Below are 26,695 nucleotides of genomic sequence, written 5' to 3'. Positions count from 1 at the left end.
CTCATCATCATTTTCACCAACTCTACAAACTTCATTTCATACACAACAGTAATTTTCCCTTTTGCATCACCACCACCACCACCACCATCCTCATCCTCAGCATCGCTCCTCCAGTGCATATAAACGCCCTCCCTCAGGGGCGCAGGCTAAGTGTTTCTGGTTTCCTTATCTGAAAGGATCTCTATCCTGCTTTAACGAGGCACTTGACCTCCCTCGGCGCTCTCCTACTCCCCGAGTGACGCAAAAAAAGTGGGCTGGCGAAGCGCTAAGTGCAGTAGTTTAGAGGGCTATCGGTGCGCACCGAAAAATCACTAGTCAAGCAGACTTCATTTAGAGCGCCTACCTTGGATCAGCCGTCTCTCTCTCGGATGTTACACCAGAGACCTAAGACCTCGCTGGCGGAGATACCGGGATGTGTACGGATGTGTGAGAGAAACAGACTTTCCCTCAAACTCGTAACAACCTCCTCCATTCAGTAAGTTGAGAGGTTGATGAAACTTTTCTTGAATGAGTATCCCGCCGCTGGCTGGCACATCTGGACTCAGGGTAGTCGGAGCTGTCAAGTCCAGCGCCAACTTTTAGCCGGACCTGATCTGATCTGACCTCCCTCTGCTGCTTTGTCCTCCCTAAACTTTGAGGCGGAATATTGGACTTTGAACTTTTTTTTTTTTTTTTTTAAAAAAAAAAAACCTCTTTAGTTTTTTTTTTTTTTCCTTTTTTAAAAAAAACTTTTTTATTTCTTTTTTCATAATTACAAGGCACAAAATGGAACACTCGGTCCTCAGAATAACATGCGTCTTGGTGGTTATCTGTCTCTTGGATAAAAGGTGAGTTGAGATAAATGAGGAAAAAATAAATAAGGGTCTGAATTCAAGCTAAAGAAAAGTTAATCTCTGCGTTGGAACATGTCTAATTTTTCATTTTATGATTCTATGTTTAAAATCTTGTTTTACTTTTTTCTTTACAAGAGGATAGATACAATAGTAAATAATTAAAATTAAAGAATAAAATAAAAGTCAGTATTCACATTATCCACAGTATTCTGGGTGACACGTGTGCTGAAAGACAACATATGAAAGGAAATTTAAAAAAAAGAAACACTGACCCACTTTTTCCTTTCTTTTCTTTTTTTTAAAAATTGATTTATTTTTTTAAACAGTTTTATTATCTGTAGCCAATAAGCTACTGCCTCATTTCCAAACAATGTAAAAAGTTGCCCTCTAGAAACATAGCTGTTGAAACAGGTCTACTCTCTAAGCAGGAAACACAACAGGTAGCAACAGAAGCCTAACGGCAAACAGTTCAAAATGCAATGCCACCAACAAAGTAGCACACCGCCATGCAAATGAACATTTGATGTTTGAGCCAGCTGCGTTTTTGTTTTTGATTTATGTCCAAAGCTGGCAGCATTTTCAGAACAAGTATACGGTGGTTTGTGAATGCTTTAGTCAGCCTCTCTGACACAGAGGCTGACTAAAGCAGAGTAGAAATGTCACACATATTGACGAAACTGGAAAGAAGTATGCAAATTTTCTGCAGCTGTGTGCGTGTGTGTGTTGCTGCACAAGCTTCCCTACACCTGGGTATTTGCGTGTGCATGTCAGGGTGTGCTTGAGCATGTGTGCACTGTATACAGATGTGTGTGTATGTGTTTGTTCACAGCTGAGCACACTCCTCACTGCATGTGTCTCAGCCACACAAACACTGAGGCGCACAACCTGTGTTTTACTTGTAGTGATAATGAAAAGAAAAGCTGCGCACGTTTCGGCTCTCAAGCCATCATCAGTGCATCCTGTGTTTTCCTTGTTACTGCTGTGACTGTTTCTCTGTGAAGTGGAGAAGAGCTTTGGCTGCTACATGATTGATAGGTGACAGAAGCAGGGGGCAGCTGAGTAAAGATCTTACAGCTAACATATTTTCTGTGGTGATTTTACGAGGAAGGTAAGTTGTTATTTTCCCTGCGTGCATGTAAAACTGTCACTAGAAATACAAGTAACAGTGGTTCACACTAGTGCAGTTCCCTCACTCCCCTCTGCAACTCACTTGTTCCACTGTATAACTCTTACCTTGCACAGTTAAATCAACATCAAAGTGATGACCACGGACTAACCTTAACCTCAATCAGGCCTAATTAATACTAAATGCAAATATTCATGTATCAGCACATACTTTTAAATCAGCATTTTATTGCAGTTTTATAAGTTCAGAAACCTAAAATGAGACAACATTCCTGTAAAATCGCCCACAGGACCCAAGAGCTTTTTCTTTTTGTTCACTGTCAGTAAGTATTGACTGTTTTGTTGCCAAAACATGTCATAGTCGACAGTCATGGCTCTCTTTTTATTTTGGCGACAACTTTGCGGGCCCATAAACCGAAATCAATCTGAAAAACAAAAAAACAAATAGATTTGTGAGTGCATTTCCCCTTCTGTCAGCATCTGGAGATGGTTTTACAAGCGTTTACCCACATTATGTGTATTATTGAGGTTTTTAAAGCAATCAACTATACTGGGGACCATCAAGTCAGGGCGCCTGTCTGGCACTATGGGAACTGAGTGTTGGTGTGAAGCAAAAGAGTCGATAAGTTCTATCTTTTCCTTGTCAATAACCTGACCTGTGTGCTCCATGCAGGGTAGACTCCAATGAAATCTTGGGCCTGAAGCTCCCCAACATTGACCCAATCCTGAATGCCAACACGGTGTGTCTGACGCTGCCGGGACTGACGCGACGCCAGCTAGAGGTGTGCATGCGGAACCCAGATGTGACGGCTTCTGCAATCCAGGGAATCCAGATCGCCATCCACGAGTGCCAGCACCAGTTCAGAGGGCACCGCTGGAACTGCTCCAGCCTGGAGACAAGGAACAAAATACCCTATGACAGCATAGTCTTTAAAAGAGGTCAGCTTTATGGTCACATTATGAAATATACTGTAGAGATTTAGTCTGATGTGTTGTTTCATTTGAGTTTTCAGCCTGTCTTGTAGGCATTTTGCATTAAAATTTGGCTTACAAAACTCCCCGTATGACATGTTACCCATTACAGAAAATGTACTCATCTGTTATCGGCTACATTAGGCTACAGAAGTGAGATGTCACCACAGGCTATCTGCTCAAAAAAACAAAAAAAAACAAAAAAAAACAACGGAGTAAGTTCAAAAGTTTGGTCTTCAAACAGGCTGTGGTTTCATTCTCAAACACACTTTAATGGAATACCTTGAAAGGATAGGCTTAGAAAGATTAGCAGCCACAAAGATACACGTCCTAAACAAGCGTTGGGATAATAAACTGTAAATCTTCAAACAAGACTATAAAAAGAGATCATTTTCCCCATAGTTACAACTCTTGAATGTTATCTCACAACAATAAGGTCCTCCAAATGGTCAGGTTATCTTTGGTGACTAGCATACTGGTATCTACTTTCTAACCATCTCACTGTGTCTCCTCAATAACCCATACAAAAGAGCAGGTAACTTCAAAAGCCGTTAGTCACCTCCAGATTACCAAGGCTCATGCAGATCGGTTTTCTCTGACGCTTTGTAGTGCGTGGAGCTTTGCAAGTCAGCCACAAAGGATGAAAGAGGATCTTTAGAGTTGGGAAGCCTTTAGATAGACTCATCCCAGGTTATTGACTGGAAGAGGCATCAGTTTCTTAGTAGCCTGAGCACCTGGACAGATGAACAACGCACAATGTGGTTTGTCGTTTGAGTCTTGAGTTGAGTTCCCTTTTAGTTGCACCAATGTTGTATCTGATCTTTTACGAATTGCTGAGATATTAGACCCGAGAGCTGCATCATGGTGCACTGGTTGATATTATTATTTTATTTTACCTTAATCATTGCTTTGGTGCTGTATGACCGCAATGTGTAAACATAGGGTGGAGTGTTTGGGTTTGGAAAAGTCTAAAAACCAGGTTTCTGTAAAGATCCTGTTGATGGAATCCCCCATCATAAAAAGAACTAACTGATTAAATGTGTCAGATTTTTCCTGGAGGGTTTTTGACATAAATTTATTCTCTCCTTACTCTGCGTGCAATATAATCACGAATCTTTAATTTTATAACCCTCATTGCGGACTTTATATCCTGTCACTGCTATAGAACTTTAACAAAGCAAAAAAACTCTTAACTACACTATATGCTTACACACCTCTGGATGTACTTTCACTCCTCACCGACTCATTGAAAGGCTGTTTGTCATTATTAGAAGAGGCAGTTGCTCGTTGTCTGGCATCCCTGGTTTGCCTCGGGTGCAGAAACTCCAAACCACTGACATAAACAACCTCTTTAAACCGGATGATTCATATGTTACATGTTGATACGTTCCACTCCACAGAAGCTACAAAAATTGATGCAAGTTAACATGTTGCAGCCATTCTTGCGTGCAGCTACTGGCAGTGCTTTCATGAAGACAGATTTACAGTCGTGGATTGGATAGAAGCGCAGAGATTAACACAAGTTTCCAGTTTTGAAAAGCCCGTGAAGCGATGTAAACACTACGACTTGTAATAATTCTAGTAAAACTGAAACTGAGTAGGATATCAGGTGCTTTACAGTTCAGTTTGTTTTGTCTAAGATGCTACTTGGATCTTCTCTGTCTGTGCCATGGATCTCTCAGCTGATGGTCTGTACTAACTTTTATGGGCCTGTTTAGCTTGCATTAAAAACTAGGCTAAAGAGGACGTCAGACGAGACATGGATAGACAGAAATAGGAGAATCTCTCTCTCTCTCTCCTTCTCTCTCTCTGTGTCTGTGTCCTCCCTCGCTGGGCTGCTCCTAATGCTTTTACTTCCCTTGCCAGTGCAAGTGCTTGTGAATTTGCTCTCAGCACTTTCCCAACTCTCTGTGGCAAAAGCATAAACCTGTTTAGTCGGTTTCTGTAACACAAAGTGACAGTTTCCTTTGAATCTTTAATTCATTTTGCCACTTCCTCTGCCATCAGTTCAGCCGGGCGTGCCGCAGCCAGTGAATTATTTGTTAGATTGATTTGTTCCCAGTCTTCCGGGGGCCTGAGTCTGGGAGCCCGGCTCAGAGCGGCACTAGAGCTAAAACAGGCTTTCTATGTATGAGGATGTGCCTAAGTGCCATTGCTCTCGCCCCCTCTCCTTGTGTGAGTCAAGTTGGTAGAGGAGAGGAGTTAGTGAGTCAAATTATACACAGTGGGGTCCAAAAGTCTGAGGCCACTCAGACCCCACTGTATCAAACCAAACACGCCTTAATCAGATGTTGAATATTCAATCTGCTATGATAACTGATTTCTATAATAACAATGGCTCAATGGACTACCTATATGTTAAAGGGGTACCTCCTAGATCTATCACCTGACTTTGCAGTTTACCTCAACTTTGCAGAGCATTTTACAGACAATGTGTAAAACATTCAAAAATTAGCTAAGATTATCAACAGAATGTGAAGAAATAACAGTTTAACAGTTTAATAACATCATGTCAAAGCAACTATGTATTGTGCTGCAGAGATACTGAAGTTAGCATGCTAGCCAGCTAGCCTAAGCTCGTCCTGTCTTGTAATACCACTTTGTACCTCAAGAGGCAATAGTGAGTCACTGTAGCATGTAGTCTGCTGGATGAAGAATAAGTAACGAGTACGAGTGCGAGTAGATATCAACCAGTGTCGCAGCCGTCCTCGCTCTGAGACATTCCTCCACTCTTTCCACAAGCTAAGCCATTGATGCTGTCGCTCTGTCTCTCCCTCATGACTTGTCCTGTACTCCTGCCACCACTACATCCTCTCTGTCTACCAATAAATCAAGAAAACAGCCTACCAGCCACATAAGCAAAGTAAACCTGTGTGGAAAACATTATTGACTGTGCAGGTTTGGCAACATGTCATCAACTGCTCTGTGCTGAGGTTAGATTTATTCACGCTAACATTAACTCAGCATGAGTGTAAGGGTTGAAACTTGGTTGTGAGCAGCCAGTGTGCTCAGTCCTGGAAAACGCATGCAGCACGCTCTCATGTGCACCCTGAAAGACAGGTAGACAGACAGAGCTGGTTACTTGAAGGTCCACTGGCCATATGGCAGCCCACTGGGACCTTGTCCCTGGATGCCTGATGGCCAGTCTGACTATGACACAGAAGAAGAGGAGGGTGGAGGAAGGATCAAAGAGTGCATATCTCTGTTTGAAGCTGTTTAAGCTCTGATTCGATGGCTCATATTTGTCATGTGGCCAGAAACAGGACTCCAAATGCTGTTCCTTCCAAAGTTACTCGATCAACTTAAAGGTTGATAACATGTCAATGCTGTTTTTATGGATGGCCGAAAAAATCTGTTAATGAAGGTTTAGGGGCAGTGTGTATGTCCTGCTGGAGAGATAATGTAGCTGGCTTATTGAAAAGAAGTGTACTGTATCAGATTCTTTGCTGGCTGTCTGCTTGCTTCTTTTTTTAAAGTCCAAGTTATGGGAGGTTAACACTCAACAATTCACAGTATAACATACAATGGCTGTAACATACAGATTATAAATATACAACTTCAGACAAGAAAAGCCAACCTCCAAGAAACCTCCGTTTATTAGAATGAAAATGTTTAAAACAGCACCCTGGACTCATGTGATGTAAGATACTGGTAAAAACAACAACACACCATTCATGAAGTACAGTTTTTTCTCACTGTGTAAAAGTCAGTCTGCATGTGGCCTTAGTTTTGCCTTAAGCTGCTTCAGCTTGCTTTCATAAAAGCAGAACTTAGCAGTGATCATTCAGAATGTGACGATATGTTTAGCTAATTCAAAAAATGTTTTTCTAACGACATTGTAAGATGATGGTCTGATGGAGTGACACAAGCTTTGTGTTCAAATACATATGCCAGTATACAGTAGTTGAGCTATAAATTACACCACACTGAGGAATATGTGCCACAGTGTTGCACAGGAGAGCTACAGACTGTCATTTGGTCTGTGGGTAAATTTCTGTTTCATTGTGTGAATAATGAAGTAACATCAAACATTGCTGAAAAGGGGCAGTTCCAGTTATTAGCTTTTTATTTGACTCCAACAAGCAGCCTGAATCATTTCCCCTTCAAGCAGTGTGCTATAAACCCCTAAGTGGCTTCTTTTCATGTTTGCTTTACAAGTTTCCATTATAATCTTCACTGTTCTCTACACCAGTAAGTGACCGCCAGTGGAGCTTCTTTTATAGAAGCTGAGGGTACCATGCTCACAGCCAGTAAGCTGATATCCATCAACAAACACTGCAGACATGCGAGTACAAATGCTGCTGTCACTTCATCCTTCAATCTTCACAGATTCCACAATTAGACACAGATTTTTTATTGTCACAGAGATATATCACCATGCATGGGGTGAATGGCTATGTGTGTTTATACGGTGGGATCCAAAAGTCTGATAGGAAAGTGGTCTCAGACTTTTGGACTCAACTATATTGCCAGTGTGTATGTGTCTGTGTAGGAGAAGAGTACTTAGTCCTCTGAATTACAGCTCAGTTGTGGAAGAGTTGCTCATTACATGTGTTCGACTTTCTAAAGGAGAAAGGGATGTGTTTAGCTGTGAAGGCAACAGTCGTCACACGTCATATAGAGAGATTACATGTCCACAGTCGCTTAACCACCTCCTCCACACACAGTAGTCTGGCTGAGACAATTTTGAAGTGATTATAAGGCAAAAGCAGCTGTATGGCATAATCTAACCTAAATTATCAGTGCAAGATATGATATGACAAAAATAGATAGAAGGATAAAACTCCAGCCATCTGAGCCAGAAAAGTTAGTCAGTGACCAAGTCTGCCAGTCACCCAGGAACCAATAAAATGGAAATAGAAAGACCCATGAAAGATGGAGGAAAGTATACACAGCTTCAAATGCATGCTATTTCGCTATCTTTCTACTCACTCGTATCCATGTAAGAAGACAGCAGTGAGTTCCACAGAATATATACTGAATATCTTGTATATATAAGCAGTAGAGTGGACAGAAGGAGACACATCCGTGTTTAGTAACACCATATGAGTCCTCTGATGGGAGTGGTGGGGGTCTGTTCATGTTCAGCTGGTCCACAGAGACGACGTACGCAAGTGTTTGGAACACTTAATTGCTATTGTCCCAGATGTTTCCCCTGCTTTTATGGGATTTGGCACGTGTGTATATAAACATGTGGATGAACTCTTATGTGTATCCTTATCAAAATAGAGGAAGCTCTTTTACTACAGCTTCACTGAGAATGTGTCAAACAAAACTGAAGTGCAAACTTACTAAGCACAGTGACACAGTTGTTGAGTCAAAGTCGAAAATTTCTTCATCTTGCTCATTTAGCTGTCGTTAAAGTGAGTTTCAGGGCTAGGAAAATCACTTTACATCTTAAAGTTGTATCCAGCAGTTTTACAATCCATCTTTAATGAGGGGAATTAAATAGTTTTGTTGCTATTTTGATGCTACTTGGGTTAAAAATAGAGAATGCACCAGAGATTAAAAAAAAAAAAAACCAAAAAACAAAACAAAGAAACTTGTAAGCAGCACCACAGTCGGTCATTTGAATTTGGATTTTTAACTAGCACATGTCATCCACCCTCATCCGTTTACCTGGTAATCTTCTAATTTCACCTGACAGGTTCATGAGGCATGCTCACTGGTATGTTCTGCCTGCAGGTTATTGAAAAAGTTTAAACATTTTACATAAAATCCATCTTATAAATCTTGTAATGCCTTACGGCTTCTTAAAAACAACATGGCACATTCCCAAACACTGACGCAGTCCTCATGTCAATCAGCCAGTCCTCATACTCATGTCGTTATGGACTTAGCTTTGAAGCCCTGTGTCAATTTAGAGACAGTAAATTCCATCCTCCATGTCTTGAGCTATGACACATTTATCAAATATCCCGGTCTTTCCTCTCTTAAACTTTCTTTCCTGATTGTGACAATTCAAGCGATACTATATATTAACACCACTGTTGCCTCCCTTCACTCACAGGTTTTAGAGAGAGTGCCTTTGCGTACGCCATTGCAGCAGCGGGCGTGGTGCATGCAGTGGCCAACGCCTGCTCCATGGGCAAACTGAAAGCATGCGGCTGTGATGAGAAACGGCGTGGTGACGAGGAGGCCTTTCGAATCAAACTGCACCGCTTGCAGCTAGAGGCCATCCACCGAGGGAAGGGTATGGTACACGGCGTCATGGAGCACTTCCCCGCCGACCTGCCTGGACCTCAGGACTCCTGGGAGTGGGGAGGCTGCAGCCCTGATGTGGAATTCGGAGAGAAGTTCTCGCGGGACTTCCTGGATGCCCGTGAGACCTACAAAGACATCCATGCCCGTATGAGGCTGCACAATAATAGAGTTGGGAGACAGGTGAGTGTGAAGGGAGATGATGTGAGTGTGTGTCTGTGTGTTTTTTTGTTTCTGTGACTACTTCCGCAATATTTGTCGTACTTCACTGCATTCTGATTAAAGTTGACCCTACCAGACACCCAGAGTTTACCCATATAACCTGCTCAAATCCTATGTTTGAGTGTTTTCTCTGTGATTTTTAAGGAACTAATGTCTAACAGCTTCAACAGTATGTACTTAGCAGTACATACATAGCAATTTGTGGATTTGTCTGCAATGTATAGGGGCAGTCCACTGCTTTACGCATCAAGTTCAGCTTACTCATTAGAGGAATGTAATTAAAAAAAAGTATTTTGTGGCTATCAAGGGAGCTCTACCAGGCAGGAATGGTCTAATGAAAGATGCTATCCAGCTGCATTATGGGAAATGTAGCATCAAGTGTTTTTGGAGCTTAAGCTAGGACTTCTATTACTAAATTAGAATTATAAGTCCCTCTCAAGTTTTTACTCACTAGCATCTAGTTTGAAATAGTGATTTACTCAGGCAGTTGCTGGGAAACATCCGTAACTAATACCTGTAGCATCACAAGCTAGCAAAACTTTCACAAAAGACACTCTATATCTTATGTAAATGTTACATCTTTTGTAAAAGTATCTGTCCAACATATCCCATGCCACCTCTTTTAGTCGTTGCTTTATTTGTCATACATTAGCAAGCTAGCATTTGTTTTCTTCGTGTGTTTAGCTAGCTACACCACAGTTACACCTGGCAGTTAGCGGATGTAAATATTTAGCAACAGCTAATCTCTGCGTAACAACTAGAGTGCATTGTGCAACCTGTTTTAATTGAATGTGTAAAGCTGCACTTATCAAACACATACGTTACAGCTGGACTAAGTTTTTCTGAACAGCTGGTGCAACTAGCTCCAGTTTTCTGCTGGTTGGGTTTTGATCGTTCTTTTTTCAAATATGATTTTCAACTTTATGAAAGTACAATACTAGATCACTGGAGTGTCCCTTTTCATTGTGAGAAGGCAGATTGTGTTATTGCCAGCATATTACCTCATATCAACAAGCGTAGCTATTGCTTATATTTGAAAATTGTTAAACTGAGTTGGCTCTACCCCTCCTAGAACATCTCTCTCTGTTATCAATGTAACTACAACACAATCTTTTATATAATTTATTACACAATGAAACAGGTGGATAGTGGGTGGGTTGAGTGCCTCTGGGGCAATGATAACATTAAAATACAATCTGATTTAATTGGCTTGGTCAACAGTGGCCTGTCGTTAATTACACTGCTGTTTATTTCTGCTGGCGGCGATGGTTTATAGGGGTTTTTGCATAAGCTCCACTTGCAGTAAGGGTTACTCTACAGTTCAAGTATTACAAAAATAACAACAGGGAATTGTTTTTTTTGAAAGTAATTTGAATCAGAGTGTGACGTTTATCAAAACACTGTATATTTATTTCAACAATTCTGAAAAAATGTGTTTCAAAGGGGAAATCAGATATCTTATCACAACTACAGTTGTATTTTATACAAACACATGTAACTACTGTAGAAATTCCAGCTCAAACACTTTTGCTGAAAAGAGGCTACGCTGTTGTTTTTCCTGGAGAAGAACTGTGTGGAAAAAACAATATTAATGAAGGAGAGACAGGGTATAAGCCCGTTCACTGGTTGATAGTGCATTTTATTCATATGCACAAGAAGATTGATTCAGGTGCAGTAGATTATAATTGGTTATTTTTAGGTTTTGGTAGTTGTTTGTTTTTTTGTGAAGTTATAGCCGTAAGAAAACAGATAAGCAAATCACTTCTGATTGCATAACAAAATGACGAAGTAGTTTTAGAAACAGGATAACAAGGGAAAAAAAAGCTTCAAACTATGGTTTCATATCATTATGAGTTTGCGTCTTTGGCTTTGACCTTTTACCTTCTCCCAGTGCAATGCAAAAAAAGATATGAGTATTGGTTAAGGTGACCACTGTGGGAATTTCCAGTCTGATTCTTCTGTTATGCATCAGGGTCGCCTTAACCCACAGCCTTGTGGATTGCATTAACACATACAGTATGTCTGGAGTAACTTTCCACTTCATTCCAACTCTTTCTACATTATAATAATGATAATGTTTGACTGATCATTTGAAAACATTCATTTGAACACTGATTAATGATGTTAAGGTCCAAAAAAGCATTGACTTAAATGGTTGGTTTGGTGGCTTTTTTTTTTTTTTTTTATTATTATCAGATGAATTGAAAAATGAGGTCACTTCAGTGGGTAGATTTTTTATTATTATAGGCTGTTAGCACTATTGTTTCCTCCATTTGTTGTTTCTTCAGGGAAACTCCTTTCCTCAGAAGATTTAAAACATCTACAAGTAAGTCATTCTCTGACAGATAGGGGAAGTTGTCAGTTTAGACTATCTTTGTTCTGTTATGATGGCTGTGTCATGACAGTCAGTGACAGATCAGTCAGGGCATCAAAGAATATAATGGTACTCAGTGTCAGAAAGCTACAATATATTTGACTTCTGATACCTATGATATTAAAACACACTCTTGTTTTTTTATTATAGCCACATTGTGGGTATTTTATTCCAGGGTAAAATATTTAAAGGCTCCCATGTTTTAGAAACTCTCTTGGTGTAAACTAAACTTCTTTTAAATAACTAGTTCCAAAAGCGTTGTGCCTTGGGCAATGCAAGAGAAAGATGTAAATGACAGTGATAAGCCTTAATGATGTCCAGCTCTGTGGTGGAACAGAGACAAGAAGCGACCGTAAATTGCTCATTGTTCCCTGTTTCCTCCTGAGTAATTTGGGCCTGTATCTTTCCATCAGCTTACTTCTGGTTTCCTTGATTATGCAGACAAAACACAAATGTGGAGTGCGTCAGCTGAATTCAACAACAGCTGGACTCCCTGCAGTAGCTGTGATGGTAGAAACAGTCATAGACGTAGGACTGGTGACATAAATCCCAATCAGTGATGTGGACATGGGAGTAAACTTTGAGTGGGGGCTGATATGACATGAGTAGGAATGAGTTCATGAGCCAAGGAAAGGAAATCATTTGTCTTTTGGGCCCTTCTCTTTTTGTTTAGATGTAGTAAGTCAGGTTATGAAACTTGATAACATACAGGATCACAGTGTGGCCTCAAGTATGTCGTCTTTACTCTCTCTGCCGCTTGAGGCCACATGCTCCCCAATAATTCAACCCCTGGAGGATGGCAGAGACTTAAACACTGTCTCACATCTAAAACATCCCAGGTTTGATCCTGATTTGTCTCTCATGGTCAGTGTGTCTTCTTTGCAGCAGTGTATCCTGTTGAAATGTCATTGAAAAGGAGTAGGTGTGGATTTGAACCTCTAACAATGTAATAATGCAAAGTATTGGGTTTCAAAAAGCAGTTAGAGGAAGAGAAAAGTGTAAACATTAGTGTCAGAAAGTTTCAATGGCTGTTGAAATAATCACCAAGCTTCACGTTGCTGCTAACCCTGCTCTCAACACCTGCAATCTTATTTTTACAGTGGCATGTGGTGATGGCCATAGATCACTGTCGCTGGTGACTTCAAATAATAAACGTTCACTGAAACATGATGACACAGATACCAATTTGCCCATTAGCCTGATGTTTAGGTGCCACTTTTATTATACAGTAGGAATAAGCTCAATTACATGATGCGATGCAGGACATCTTATTAAATAATTACAGACACAGAAGTCACTTAGCAAAAGGCTGGTTAAGAAATCCTTTTGCTAGCCAAGAGTCATCACTGCTCATGTTTTGGATCACTGTAGAGCTGCAGAAAGTCAGAATCGAGTCAATGTTGCTCTTCTGTTTTGGCCATAAATCTAGTTGGCACTATAGTGCGTATAATTTAGCTCCTTGGGGTTTGGGTTAGATAAAAGATTAAGTGTATACATTACAAACAAGTTTATCAAACCAAGCCAGTTCCACCATTTGGCAGGTGAAGTGCCCCAGAGAAAATCTTTCAAAATCAGAATATGTAATCACACCCTTTAAACTGTAAGAAGCACAGCAGTAGCTCAAAGAAAACAAACTATATTTGGCACGACTTAGCTTCATTTTAATTCACAGTTTGATCTTTCCAGAATGATATTTAGAAAGACTAAATATTGGCTCTCGGATTGCTCACAATAAATTTTGCTTCCAGTGTGCCAGGCTGCAAATTTCCAGCCAACTGGGTTGAGGCATCCATCAAACAAGAAAAACTTTGACCCACAGTCATCAACATCAAAGAGCCTATAGCTCTTTTTCTGGCAAAGACCAGAGGTTACGACCAGCAGGAATAATCGACACCCAGTTATCCTGACCATTTTGACACAAGTCTGATGACCCCTGATGACCCTGGTAGGGTTCAAAGCTGAAGTCTTTTGCCTGCTGACTTATGTGGTGTCTTCAAACACTCACCTACGATGGGGAAAGAAATCCAAACTCCTTTACTATTTTATCCAAATTACAAAATAAGCTTAATGGGGTCTAAGTGACTTTTTACATCACACCACAGGTGGGAGATTACAGCTTGACTGAGAGAGAGAGAGAGAAAGAGAGAGAAACAGAGAGAGAGAGAGAGAGAGATACAGAGCACCGAAGGACAGAGAGAAGGAGGAAGAGACAGAAACCAAACTTACTATGAGTCATTGCAGAGCTGTTATATTGTAAAATACCATGCACCTTTATGACTTCAAATGGTATAGAAAGCCACAACAAAACCCCTTTAAGGCTTTGCAACACACCCACACACACATACACACACACACACACACACACAGACACGCAGCCCCTAGAATCAAACAGAAAACACTGACAGGTGGGGCCTCAAAATAATGCCTAGCCTCACCGTGTCTCTTTCCTCCCAGCGACCCACCGCCTCACCTCCCTCTGCCTGGCTCCTCCCCTCCACCCCCTGGCCCCACTCCCCCCTTTCAGAGAAGTACTCTTTAGGCAGAGGAATGTGGTGGTTTTTAGCGGGGCGTGCATGTCGCCTCATGCCCACCCCAGGGTTCTCACGACGTCCCGTCTTGTTTTTAGCCCTAATTAGTGGCTGCTGGCAGTTTGGAAACAGATGTTTAAAACCCTGCAAAAGATTTTAGACTTCAAACACCGGGGCGGAAAGTAGAAAGAGATTCGCCCTTCCTTCCCTTCCCCTCTTCCCCCTCTTCTGCTCTGCCTCCACCAACTTCTCTCCACCAGGGCTGATTGTAGAAATAATACTTTACACTAACAAAAAACTTCTGTTGAGGGGGGGCTGATTTACATATGATGTCAGCATTTCAATAACACCATGCATATATATAAAGTTTAGGCTTTACCAGCTGCTTGTTTACACTTGCAAATAAAGAAATATATTGAGTGAGTGAAAATAAATAAATAAATAAATACATTTCAAGTATTATCAATCTTAAATAGATCCCTTCCAAACTTGAAATTTTAAATCAGGTAAAAACAGTATTTGCTGACTGACATTTAATATGAAAGTTAAGCTTCACAAATCTGATAAAAGTCTTTTAAGTGAATCAAAACCCTCCACCGTACAGTAGTTAATAAGAGCAGTTTTAAAGGCTTGACTACACGCTTAAAGTATCTGCTTTTGACATGGAAACACCTCACCAGGGTGGTAAATTTCTTGGCCAAGTTTTTTTTTTTCCTGAGCATTTTTCTCAATCGTTTAGAGAGCACACCTCAAAACAAATGCTTGGCATGCTTCCCTGTGTTCATGTTGCAGAGCTTAGAGCCATGCCGAGGTTCTGTTGAATCCTGTCTGTTTATTAGGCAGGTGGTGACAGTGCTGGCTATGCAACAGTCTGCAGTCGTGTTACTGGCAAGCATCCTCTGGTAATTATGATTTACCATCAGGGCCTGACTTCAGGGGAGTAAGGAGAGATGGTGTGGCTCTTTACAGGAAGGAAACTATACATTTCCACTCATTTTCACCCCATTTATAAACATTTGGCATCTCGCAGTTCAATAGTGGTAATCATTTGAGCATTTGAGACATTTGCCCTGACTCTCTCCAAATTAGTGTCATGGGTTATGTTCATGATGGCACTTGTGTCTTTAGTGTTTTGCTGACTCTTGGTTACCTTCACTGTGGGAATGGAGGTAATGCAGGAAGTCTGCCAGTAATGATCCACAGTCACATTGGAACTGCAATTAGAGCATGTTAATCATTCAAAATGTAATGTATTTGAGAATGAAACTGAATATGTGAGGATAGTGTAGGTATGAGATTAACTCCAATGAAATCCTTCAGATCCAACTGGATTTCTCAAAAGTGGGCATGGTTTGGTGAGGATGCCTCAGTATAGAGGGCCTGATCAGGAGGAGGAGGACAGAGAGGAATGAAAATTACAGCACAACCGCACTCTTTTGGAAATGAAACAGTGCTGCACGGCTAGCTACTATGACCAATGAGCTAATACTCAAGTGTGGGTCTACATTCTCTATTCACATTTGTTGAAGTGGCCAAATACTCTATGGTCACTCTATCATGTGCTGGATTGGCTTATGAATGGCCTGCTGCAATGGCCAGACGTTGGTGGAGAGTGCAAGCTCTGTGTGGTCCAAATTACTGACTGCTTTCATGCACTTGGTAATTGTTCCCCTGATACCAAAGAAACACAGCAGCTGAATGCGGTAATCCATCTGAGGCTAATTTAATTTATAATGTCAGATATTCTCATTTGATTAATCTGCACCTACTGTTCAAGGACATCAAAAAAGTGGATTCACCTGTGTCTGATATTAGCCTCTGCTCCATTAACTGATAATGTATTTTAATGTACTAACATAACACTCAGCCATGACCTACGTGTGTTCAGGCACGACATTGCTTGACCAGAGTACCAAACATGCTGCAAAAGTTATTTAAACCATAATGAATTTGCACAGCAACCCATCAAGCTTGATCCAAACCAGCAATAGTGGGACTCCTGGGTTCTTTTATGCCTAATTTAACCCTTGAGCGATGATAAACTGCTCTGGAGAGCCCATTCACAGTAATTCATTGACTCAGAACCCACACGAAAAGCAAAGTGTGTTTGATCAAAAATAGCAGCATTAGTGTGGGGTTAGTCCTGTGCTCCTCAGAGGCCAGTTCATATCATCAGTGGTGTGCAGAGCATTCCTGAGTCCTGACAGTGCAAAGGCAGCGCATTTGATCTGACCCACCACACGCTGTGCACACACCAACACATGCACACATACATGTGCACATGTACACGCGCACACACTCATGCCCACTCTCTCCTTACAACTCTTATGTACACACAAATCTACACAGAGGCAAATGCTTCACAGTAAAAGCGCAGCAGGTGGAAGTGCTTATGCTGGTAATAACATTTTATTAGAGTCTCTAAATGAGAGCTGTGGACATTGTGTGCAATTAACAGTGAGTCAATACTACAAACATGCACACACGTTCTTATGTAGTATAGCTCTTACTGTATACTGTGGATATGCATTTGCTCTGTAATTGCATGTCATTGTGTTGTGTACATGTTGTGCATGTGTGCGTGTGTATTTGTGTATGTGTAATTGTTCTTTTGAAGCAAGGCGTTTGATTTGTTTAAAGTGATGTCTGGGCTTAATGTGCTGCTGTGGGATTTGTTTGTGTGCTTTGATATTGCCTTGGCTTTCTGCTTGGCTTTAAAGGTCCTTTAGTAGACAGTCTTTGAACTGACAAACACACAGCAGCATGCAGTCTAGTCTGCTGTTGATCAGCGGGAAGGGTCGGCTGTGGGACACATAGACACTAGATTAGGATTTTCCCAAACGTGTTTGGTGGTTACGATACAGGGATGGGCCAACAATTAAATTCAATGAACCAACCAAAACAGAAAATAAACCACAAATTATACGGGCACTATGTATCTGGTTATGACTGACTGAAGTTGCTCAACTCCTATGCCTCTACAAGGGGAACATGCACTGTATTTCCCTTAGTTGCACATTACAAAAATGTTTTTATTATTAACTTTGAGACCAAAAGGAAACAAACTCTTCAGGACTTCTCCTCTTGCTTGTGATTAGCTAGGAATGGGGATCACACGTTTTCTCAGGAGGGAGCACAATGGAATACATTTTTTATGCTATACCTTATAAAAGGTGCTACAAGCACAGACAGGCAAATTTCTCATTTCCTCATTGGCTGTTTCTTCTCTCCATTTGTGCTGTTGGTGTTTATGTCAGGACACAGGAGTTTCCCTCCTCAAAAAAAAAAAAAAGCTATGCTGTAAGTCTTCACCAACTCCTTCATTACCACTGAGTCAGTATTGACTCATTCAAATCTTGGTGTTTGGTTAGGATGGCAAAATCTTCAGGCTGAAAGGAGTGTGGTAACAGTTCACCTTTGGCATACTGTAGTCCTGCAAACTGTAATCACAGTTTTCATTTTTCACTCACATGCAGCGAATCAGAAACTGCCTCATTAAGTTTGTATGTTCTACAAATAAACCTCTGCAATAACTGACTATTGCTAAAGGGAATGTGTTAAACATGTGCAAAAAATTAGACTGATACATACAGTACTTTTTAATTTATTCTAACACAAAACAATAAAAAAAATTACAAAATTTAAATTACTGAAATAACAACCTATAGACCAATGGCTTCCACATGATGATGTGGTAATGTGTAAAAAACAAAAACAAAAAAAACAAAACAAAAAAAAAACAAGTGAGAATACAGTTGTCCTGTTAGTCAAATATACGTAACTGTAACTTTTATAGTTCAAATATGGCTGGCAAACTTTTTCGCATGTCATCGCCATCACTTTCTCTCCTCGTGTTTCCTGTATTGTGATTCTGTCTGCTCTCCACTAATAAATCCTGATGTACCTTTACCTATTTAACACACTCTGACCCATTGTCAACATCAGGTTGTGCTAGCAAAGCTCTGATCTTTACTTCATCACTCCTTTTGCACAGTAGCCTGCTCTGCTCCACTCCAATATGTTGCACTATTCCCTGGACTACTGTGTTATGTAGCCTGCAGTCCTAATCTGCCACCAACATGTCGTGTTTGATCTCAGTCTGGGGTTGTTTTATAGACGCCTCTGTCTCACTCTCTAAGCCAATTAAAACTTGCCAGATGTTTGTCTCTAACTGTGCTCCACCATTGACTGTGAAGCGTTTACATCTCTGTAGTGTTCATGCAGCAGGAGGCAAAGTGTAAGTCATGGAATAGAGGATATTAGCAGGTTTCCAGCTTTATGTCCAGTAACCCATGTTTTTATTTCATCTAAAAACCATCAGCTCTTTTCCCTGTTTAACACAGTGACCTATTTTAGTCTTCTCAAACCCCGACTCCAGGCCCCTACTGTGTCTCTGCACATTATGCAACACTGTGGCTCAAAGTAAGTGCGTTATACAAAGTGTTCTTTTCAAGCTAGCTTTTTATAGCTTGTGACTCAGGTTGTGTAAGACCTACGATCTTTGTATATTTCCCCCGCCCCTTGCCGCAACAATCAGCTGATGTCAGATTGGATAGGATTGCTGATTATAGTCTGATCGAAATGACTAATAGCAGCAGGTCATGATGACTGAGTACCAGCTTGACACACAGGTGATTTGAAACAACACCCACACACCCCCTCGCACACACACAAACAGCCTTTGTGTATCAAGCGGTGGAGGCACAGCAAAGAGATAATCCAAAGATCATCTCCTCCTCCTGTCATCATCTTTTCCGCTCTCCTTTCCTCTCCCCTCCCCTCCCTTCCCCCGAACTGTACACCCCCCCCTGCAGCTCCACCACCCACCCCCTCCTCCACCTGTCCTTCATGTCCTTAGGGCTCATTCTCCAGATCAACAGGGCAACTGTAAATCACATGCATCACTTTTCTTCCTTTTTTCCACAGTCGTCAAGTCAGATATCGTAAACACAGACAAAGAAACAGACACACAACATTTTTCTGTGTTTTGTCTCTCTCTCTTGTCTTTATTACACAAACTATAGCCCCAGGTAGACGCCAGAAAATCACAACCTTTCATCTGTTCATTTATCCAGTCTGGTTAGAGTGGTCTAGATCTGGAAATACACTGTCAGAGTGTGATTGGGAAGTGCATTAGGTTAGATCAGCAAAACTAAAGACCTTCTAAAAACAGAATACATGATCTCAGGTTTTCATTTTTTCATTCCTTCCTTGAATTCCTTATTAAAAGTAATGTCACACATATGAGTTTTGTCAGAAACTTTCATTTTGGTCGATCTAAATTTATTCCAGAATGCTATGTTGCTTTTCATTACGTCAAATTAAATCAGGGGCCGTGTCTTTATTTGTAGTCCACTTGTACAAAATGTTCTTAACTGCTGTTTCCCCTGGCTCTTCTGTCAGATGGATCAGCACTTCACATGTCATACTGACAGACCACTTCTAATAATATAGCAAGAGCAGACAGCTTCCCTATTTCCTATTAAGGGTCTGGATTGTACCTGTTTGCCTTTCAACTACATGTCAAAGGAATATTTGCCACACACTCCCCCACACACACACAAAGACACACACCCACACACACACACACACACACACACACACACACACACACACACACACACACATATGTGTGGATAATTCCACCCTAAAACAGAACTCAATTATTCCTTTCATGTTGCAGATGTGTTAAATTTGAAATCAAGTGCTATTTCCCTGTAAATCCAAACAGCTGTTACAGGCCTTGTTAGTGGTTAACAGGTTGGACTCTAACTGAGTAGCAATGAGTAGTAAAACTAATTGGCTGTCTGACAAAATGAATCATACTTATAGGATGCAGCAGTATCCTTGTATAGGGACACATAATTAGCAACCAGGGGCAAAATGACCTTTTGCTTAGCAAGTATGCACTTCACAAAACTATGGCAGATTTACTTACAGAGTATAGTGGGGGATTCCTTTCAAAGTTCTAGGTAATTGAAACAACGGCTGCCCTCTGATTACTACTGAACAACTTTACATTTTACCGGCTGAAAATCATTGTTGGCCAGCTAACTGAGCGAAGGCTAGCTCTATTAGTTGTCTGGTAATCACTGTCTGCAGCTGAGTTTTTAATGTTTCCAGCTGAGTCATTTTAAAATGAGAATCTTGCAAATGGTTTTAAATATGCACTTGATGGTTATACTGTATATGAGTCTTATTTTATAAGCATGACAAGGAAAAATATAAGAATTGACTGAAATCTGTTATAAAATATGGCTGTTTAGCTTGTGTACTTGTTTGTATGTATGGTGTGTTTCACATGATGTGGCAAACATAACACCATGTTGGATACCATCTGCTGGGGTTGCAGGACCAGGGCCATACAGTGAAGATATATTGCAAAGTAGGAGTTCTAGTTTCTTTTTCCTTTTTTTTTTTTTTAGCAGAGCTTGTAGCCTTACAAAATGTAGCTGATGAATGATCTGCTCCTGAGATAATTAGCTGCACATGCTAATAACGACAGCTTATGTTAGAGCAGCTAAAACCCTGTTTAAAAATGTTGCTTTTGTACTTTCAGTTCAGCCAAAATGAAGACACCATCCTCCAAGAAAACCATGACAGGCCTTCTATGCCGAGTTATATTTACTTATCTAAGACTGGACAATTCCTGTTTAGGGGAGAGATTTAGTAAATGGTCAAATGCATTTGGTGAATTCTGAGCATTATGTGTTGAGCTCATGTTTAGGACTCTTGATTTTGTGATTTTGTGGAGATCACAGTTTTTGCAACATGTTATATCCAGATACACATAGAAAGTTTGAGACATGCTGCTCTGGTTCATAATCTCCCAGAACGTTTTATTTTTTACAATGCAACAATATCACAGTCATTAGACATCCCACTTTTTTAGCTGTTTATGTTGTTTTTACTGTTCTTTGAAACCCTTATCCTGTTGTGAAAGTACCATCAAACAGTAGCAATGTGGATGCAATTATGACTCCTTGGTCAGTTTGTCTCCTTAAGGTTTAAGTGGGTTAGAGCGTTTTATGATTACAGACTTTGCTGTGTGTTTAAGGCCAGTGCGTTTGTGATTCTGGGGTTGCCTCTGCCTTTATGTAAAAACTGAACCGAACGCTGCAATCTGAACTCAGTGCAAGTGCTGTTTGAGCTATTATAGTGTTGTTTACTATAAAGTCTTACAGCCTCTAGTATCCCCTCTCCACTGATCACAGTTTCTTTAAACTTTCTTTTCAACACTCTCAGTTACAGAGGAACCATGTTTATCTAAAATGCATACTTTGTAGTCACTTTCTGTGATCCTAACAAACATTACGAACAAAACATGCAGTGATTGAAAGACTTTGCATTCTTTTGCATAATTGTAACAGAACACCATCTAAATGATTTGAAGCTACAGCATCAGTTTCTAACATTTAATTTTCTGTAGTGCTCTACAATGCTGCAAGTTTGATGAGTGATAGTTAACATAAACATATATCCAATCATAAATATAGAGTATATGCTTACAAAGACTGTGTGAATGTGTCTAAATAAGTAGGAAACCAATATTCACTTGAACACAGTTGCACAGCAAAGCACAATTGCAGTTCTTTAATAATTTAGTTGCATCATTATCTTCCAGCTTTTACTTTTTTTTTTGCTTTGTGTTTTTCTTTTACTATGACAGATCCCTATTGACTTTGGCTCTGTGGCAAACAGATCCTTTGCTGCACTTTTCACTTGTTCATTCCAAACTGATGAGGCAAGTAGCTCCATTTATCACAGTTTCATTCTCTCATCCACCCCTCTGCTCATTCATGCCCTGGAACAAAGGGCATTCCTTCTTCTTTTTGCCCAGTCTACAGCATGGATTTGAGCTTTGTAGTACGCAAACCAAGCACAGTACTGAGCTTTACAATATACAACAACCTGCTCTTGCCCCCCTGAGAAAGGTGGAGTCAAACAAGGACGCAGAAAGTGAAGTATCTTGTTTTTGGCATCAGTCCAAACTGACTTTTGGAGAAGCATTACAATTAATAGATACATGACAAACAATTTGTTTTCTGTCTTAATGCACCGATACAGCCACTAAAATTCTCCTCATTGGTCATGCCATTATGGCTGCTGTCTCGGTCTTATTCTGTGTGGAAGCGTGTGTGGCTGACAGTTATATCTGGTGTGTGTCTGTGGAGAGTAGCATTATTACTAGCACATGCATGGAATGTGTTGAACTGCACAAATGTGCTGCATGTGTGTGTGTTTGTGTGTGTATGTGTTGATAGGGGCAGCAGCAGCAGCATCTGTCACTACTCTGGGTGGCCTTGTGTTCCTGTTGGTAATTGGATCTTAAAGTTTAGAATGGATGATGAGTGACAAACACACACAAACACACATGCAAATGTACACGCATGCATACACATAGCCTTGAGGACCGTTACTGGGATGGACAGGGTTTATGCCATGTGGGATGTACCTGTGTGTATGTGTGTTTATGTGTGTGTGTCACTGACAAAGAGTGGGTAGGTCCTACAGTGTTGGCCACGCTCTAACAGGACGTTTTGTTTGTGCTTGTTTATGCATGCAGATGTACTGTAGACATCAAAAACATTCTTTTAGGCCCTTAATAAGAATTTAATTGTACAGAGTGTAGTAGTTTCATATATCAGGGCCTACAGTGAGCCTTTATATGAACAAGTCCAACTGGTGCGTGAAAATGGCTTTCATTCATTCATTCATGCCGTTTCCTGATATATAATAAAACCAAAACAATATATTATGACTTTTGATATCCATGTGGTTTCATTGGCCAGCATTAAAACCATTAAAGTGAAAATATGTAAATACCGCAATGCTCTGATGCCTAATGTGCCACTACATGTGGGTCATGCTTGGAGTCATTCGCCGCTGCCAAAAGATGAATAATGACAATGCTATCTGTTTGGGTAACACCTGCATCCATCTGTGTTATTTGATATGAGTGTGTTTGAGAGCCGGCTCAGAGTTGGACCACCTGGCTTTTTGAATGTGGGACCAGTTTCTTCGGGGCATTACAGTGGAGCAGTCGCTTGCTTAGGAGAGCAAACAATCGAAAAACACTGAAGTAAAGCCAAGACAATATGAAATATGACATGCAACCTACAACACCCTGGACTTGTATATTAAATTTCAAATGCAACCAATGATCAAGAAAGTTTTTAATCCCTCTCATTTTCTTCTTCCCTCCCTCCCTCCCTCCTCTGACTCCTTCGCGTCTGCTCATTTCCTCACTCCATCCCACTCTCTCTTTTTGTCTGTCTTTGCCTCTGTTTTTCGCAGGTGGTGCTTGACCACATGAGAAGGAAATGCAAGTGCCACGGGACGTCGGGGAGCTGCCAGCTAAAGACCTGCTGGCAAGTCACGCCAGAGTTCCGGGTGGTGGGCTCGATCCTCAAAGAGCGCTTCCACATCGCCACACTCATCAAGGCTCACAACCGGAACACCGGACAGCTCGACCACTCCCACCACAACAACCACCACAACCACCATAACCACCACAACCACCACCACCATCACCATCATCAGAACAACCACCATCACCACCACCACACGCATCGGCGGCGGCCAAGCATCAACGAGCTGGTCTACTTTGAAAAGTCGCCAGATTTCTGCGAGCGGGACCTGGGGTCGGACTCGGCCGGCACGCAGGGCCGGATCTGCAACAAGACCAGCCCCGGCATGGACAACTGTGAGAGCCTGTGCTGCGGGAGAGGCCACAACATCCTGCAGCAGACGCGGAGCGAACGCTGCAACTGCAAGTTTCACTGGTGCTGCTATGTGGTCTGCGAAGAGTGCAGGATAACAGAGTGGGTCAGTGTCTGTAAATGAAGAAACACACATCAAAAGACTCCATAAAGAAAACAAAGAAAAAGAGACATTTTTAAACCAAGACTATTAATTTCAAAGGGGAATGTGACTGTAATATATGTGCCCCGTACCTTTTTGCGGTGGACTGCTGTTTTCCAGAAGAGCGAGGACAGAGTGTGAAGCAGTTGAGCCAGCAGAAAGATAGATGTGCTTGTTGGTAAAGAGTGGGCACATGCAGCATATGTCTAAAGCTGCCACAACTCAGAGAGCTTGGATGTTTACTGCCTTCCTCTTGAGACAAAGGATAACACAGTTATATCAGGTAAATATCTGCAAACTCCAAATATGAAATCTGAGCTCTGAAAACAACAAGTGATTGTTGTTTCTTCAGCACATGTTGACTGACACACAGCTGCATGACATTCAGGCGAGCAAAGGAAGAGTAAGCAGTAGATTGCATGCAAAAAGACAATAATATTGCTTCATAGCACCGGTGATATATGAGGTGGAAATTCTGATGTCTGCATCCCATGAGACCTAAAAATGTGGGAAGACATCTAAAAAACAGACCATACTCAATACAGTAGTCCCTCTATTATCTATATGATAACTTGCAGTATAAATACAGTTACACAGTATTTGCTATGCCTCCATCTACTACGTACAAAGAGACAAATATAGACCTTTTCATACACCGGGATTCACAATGCACAGGATTGGACATAGCAGAGCACATTTGGAGCACTTGAGGACTTAGTGCCTTGTTCGTGGGCAGTTTCAGTTTTAGCGTTCATAGCAGATATCAGGTTATACCCAGAATACATCAGGGGTTTGTCTGGCTCAACTGACACTCTGTAGATGTATCAGTCAATTTCACTATGTTGTGTGCATAATTCAAACCATGCTAAAAGTATTGACATCACTCAGTACAGATGTTCACATTTTGGTAGAAAAGGGCCCAGGGCAGACTGGACTATTTAAATTAGAAGTTTGCATGAAAGGGGAAAACGTTTATAATAAATGATGGCCACTGTGGAAAGCAGGGCGTTACAGCAATGATGAATCAGAGTGGCTGAAGCTAAAGCCAATCAAAGAACTCATCTGAAACTGATCTGATTGCTGGTGCTGCTTCCTGGAATTCTGCATATCAGACCCTCACAAATGAAATGAAAACATTTCCTTTCCTCTAATGGAGGATGTTGAAATAAAATTCACACGGATCAGCTTTCAACAGAGTAACAACATGCACTACTCCCGTACCATGTAAGATTCATTTTGTGATACCATTTGAAAACTGCTGTTTGCAAACCATTGTGACACAAGCTTGTGCATTTATTTTCAGACCTCCCTACGACACAGTACAGATACATTGATCCAAAATGCACCATGTGTGGTCTGTGTCAGTGTGTAGTTTGTAATGTAAGAGGACTCACAGAGTGCACAGTATTCTTTAATTTATCAAATACAATTTTCATCTTCAGTATGATCTGAACTGCATTGTAAATAAAACAATAATGCTGCACAAATATCATCAGTAAACTTAAAGTGCCTCAGGAGACTGAGTGCACGTGAACAGGCTTCAGTTCCTCACACTGTATACATCCTAATCTGTCATCAATCAGTGTGATCCAATGTACTGTGTGTGACACTGTAAGCTTCTTGTAATATATCTACACTCACCTTCTTCACACTTCTTAGATGTGTACAGTGGAGATATTTTGATGTCAACTTCAAAGCATATAAAAAAACAAAGTTGATATGGATTTCTGCCTATGCACATTTTAAAGATCGCATTTGGTCTCAAGTAACTTGTATGAGTGAGGCTCCTTATCAGAAAGTGTAATTTATTTCAAGCCAATATGTTTGTGTGTTAAAAGCAAAGAGAAAAAAAATAATCTGGGATTATGTTTCCAGTGTAACAGTTTATTTTGATTCTGATAAGTAGTTTGCACATACAGAACTGTGTCCAGGAAAACTCTGGGAAAATATCAGCAATATGCATTTTTTTCATGTCATAAATGTAATGTATGTATTTTTATGTTTTAATATGGTTATTATCTAAGTTATTTTATTTTTGTGGATAACTTAATATTTGTAAGACAACAAAGAAAGACCATAATATTGAAATGGGGCTTTAATGTGATGAATAATAAAATACATGAAATCAGTGGATTTGGTAAGAGAATCGTTTTATGTTTATTTTGTCATAAGCCCGCTGCCATCAGCATAGTAATGATGATGAATTCCTGTGACTGTATAAATGCCACAGTATATTTATGGTACATGGGAGGTCATTAGTTTTATTCAGTTTACATCCCATGGGGAAACACTTTTAGTTTATTTTGTACCAAGGTTATTTTGTAGAGGCTGAACGGTAACAGCTTCCTCACAAACCAAGTCAGTCCACAAGCAGAATGTCTTCATATGTGCATGTCTGTGCAGGAAAAATCGCAATTTGTGTTCACACTGTTCTTTGAGAAATGGAACACTACATTTTTAAGCATAGGCCTCAGCACCCAGCTTCTGTCCAAAAGACTCCAATGTGGTGACTCATTCCTTTGTCACAATTTATTTTGTACTTTACTTCTTACTTTAATTTGCCTAGATTTTCCATT

At 40.7% G+C, this 26,695-nt stretch overlaps 1 protein-coding gene across 1 annotated transcript; it reads left to right on the top strand.

Annotated features, from left to right (window-relative positions):
* On the top strand, positions 1–26,252 carry wnt10a (wingless-type MMTV integration site family, member 10a). The gene is made up of 4 exons (XM_071492311.1): positions 1–827; positions 2,632–2,897; positions 8,941–9,314; positions 23,553–26,252. Exons 1-4 carry the CDS (start codon positions 766–768, stop codon positions 24,099–24,101), a joined length of 1,251 nt encoding a protein of 416 aa, XP_071348412.1. The 5' UTR covers positions 1–765; the 3' UTR covers positions 24,102–26,252.
* Positions 26,253–26,695: the final 443 nt, after the last annotated feature.

This window comes from Trachinotus anak, unplaced genomic scaffold, assembly GCF_046630095.1.
Source record: "Trachinotus anak isolate AG129_WGS33_773 ecotype Australia unplaced genomic scaffold, CSIRO_AGI_Tana_v1 ptg000001l, whole genome shotgun sequence".
Taxonomy (NCBI): Eukaryota; Metazoa; Chordata; class Actinopteri; order Carangiformes; family Carangidae; genus Trachinotus; species Trachinotus anak.
Note: the sequence above shows the minus strand (reverse complement) of the source record. Positions and strands in the feature narration are given on the sequence as shown.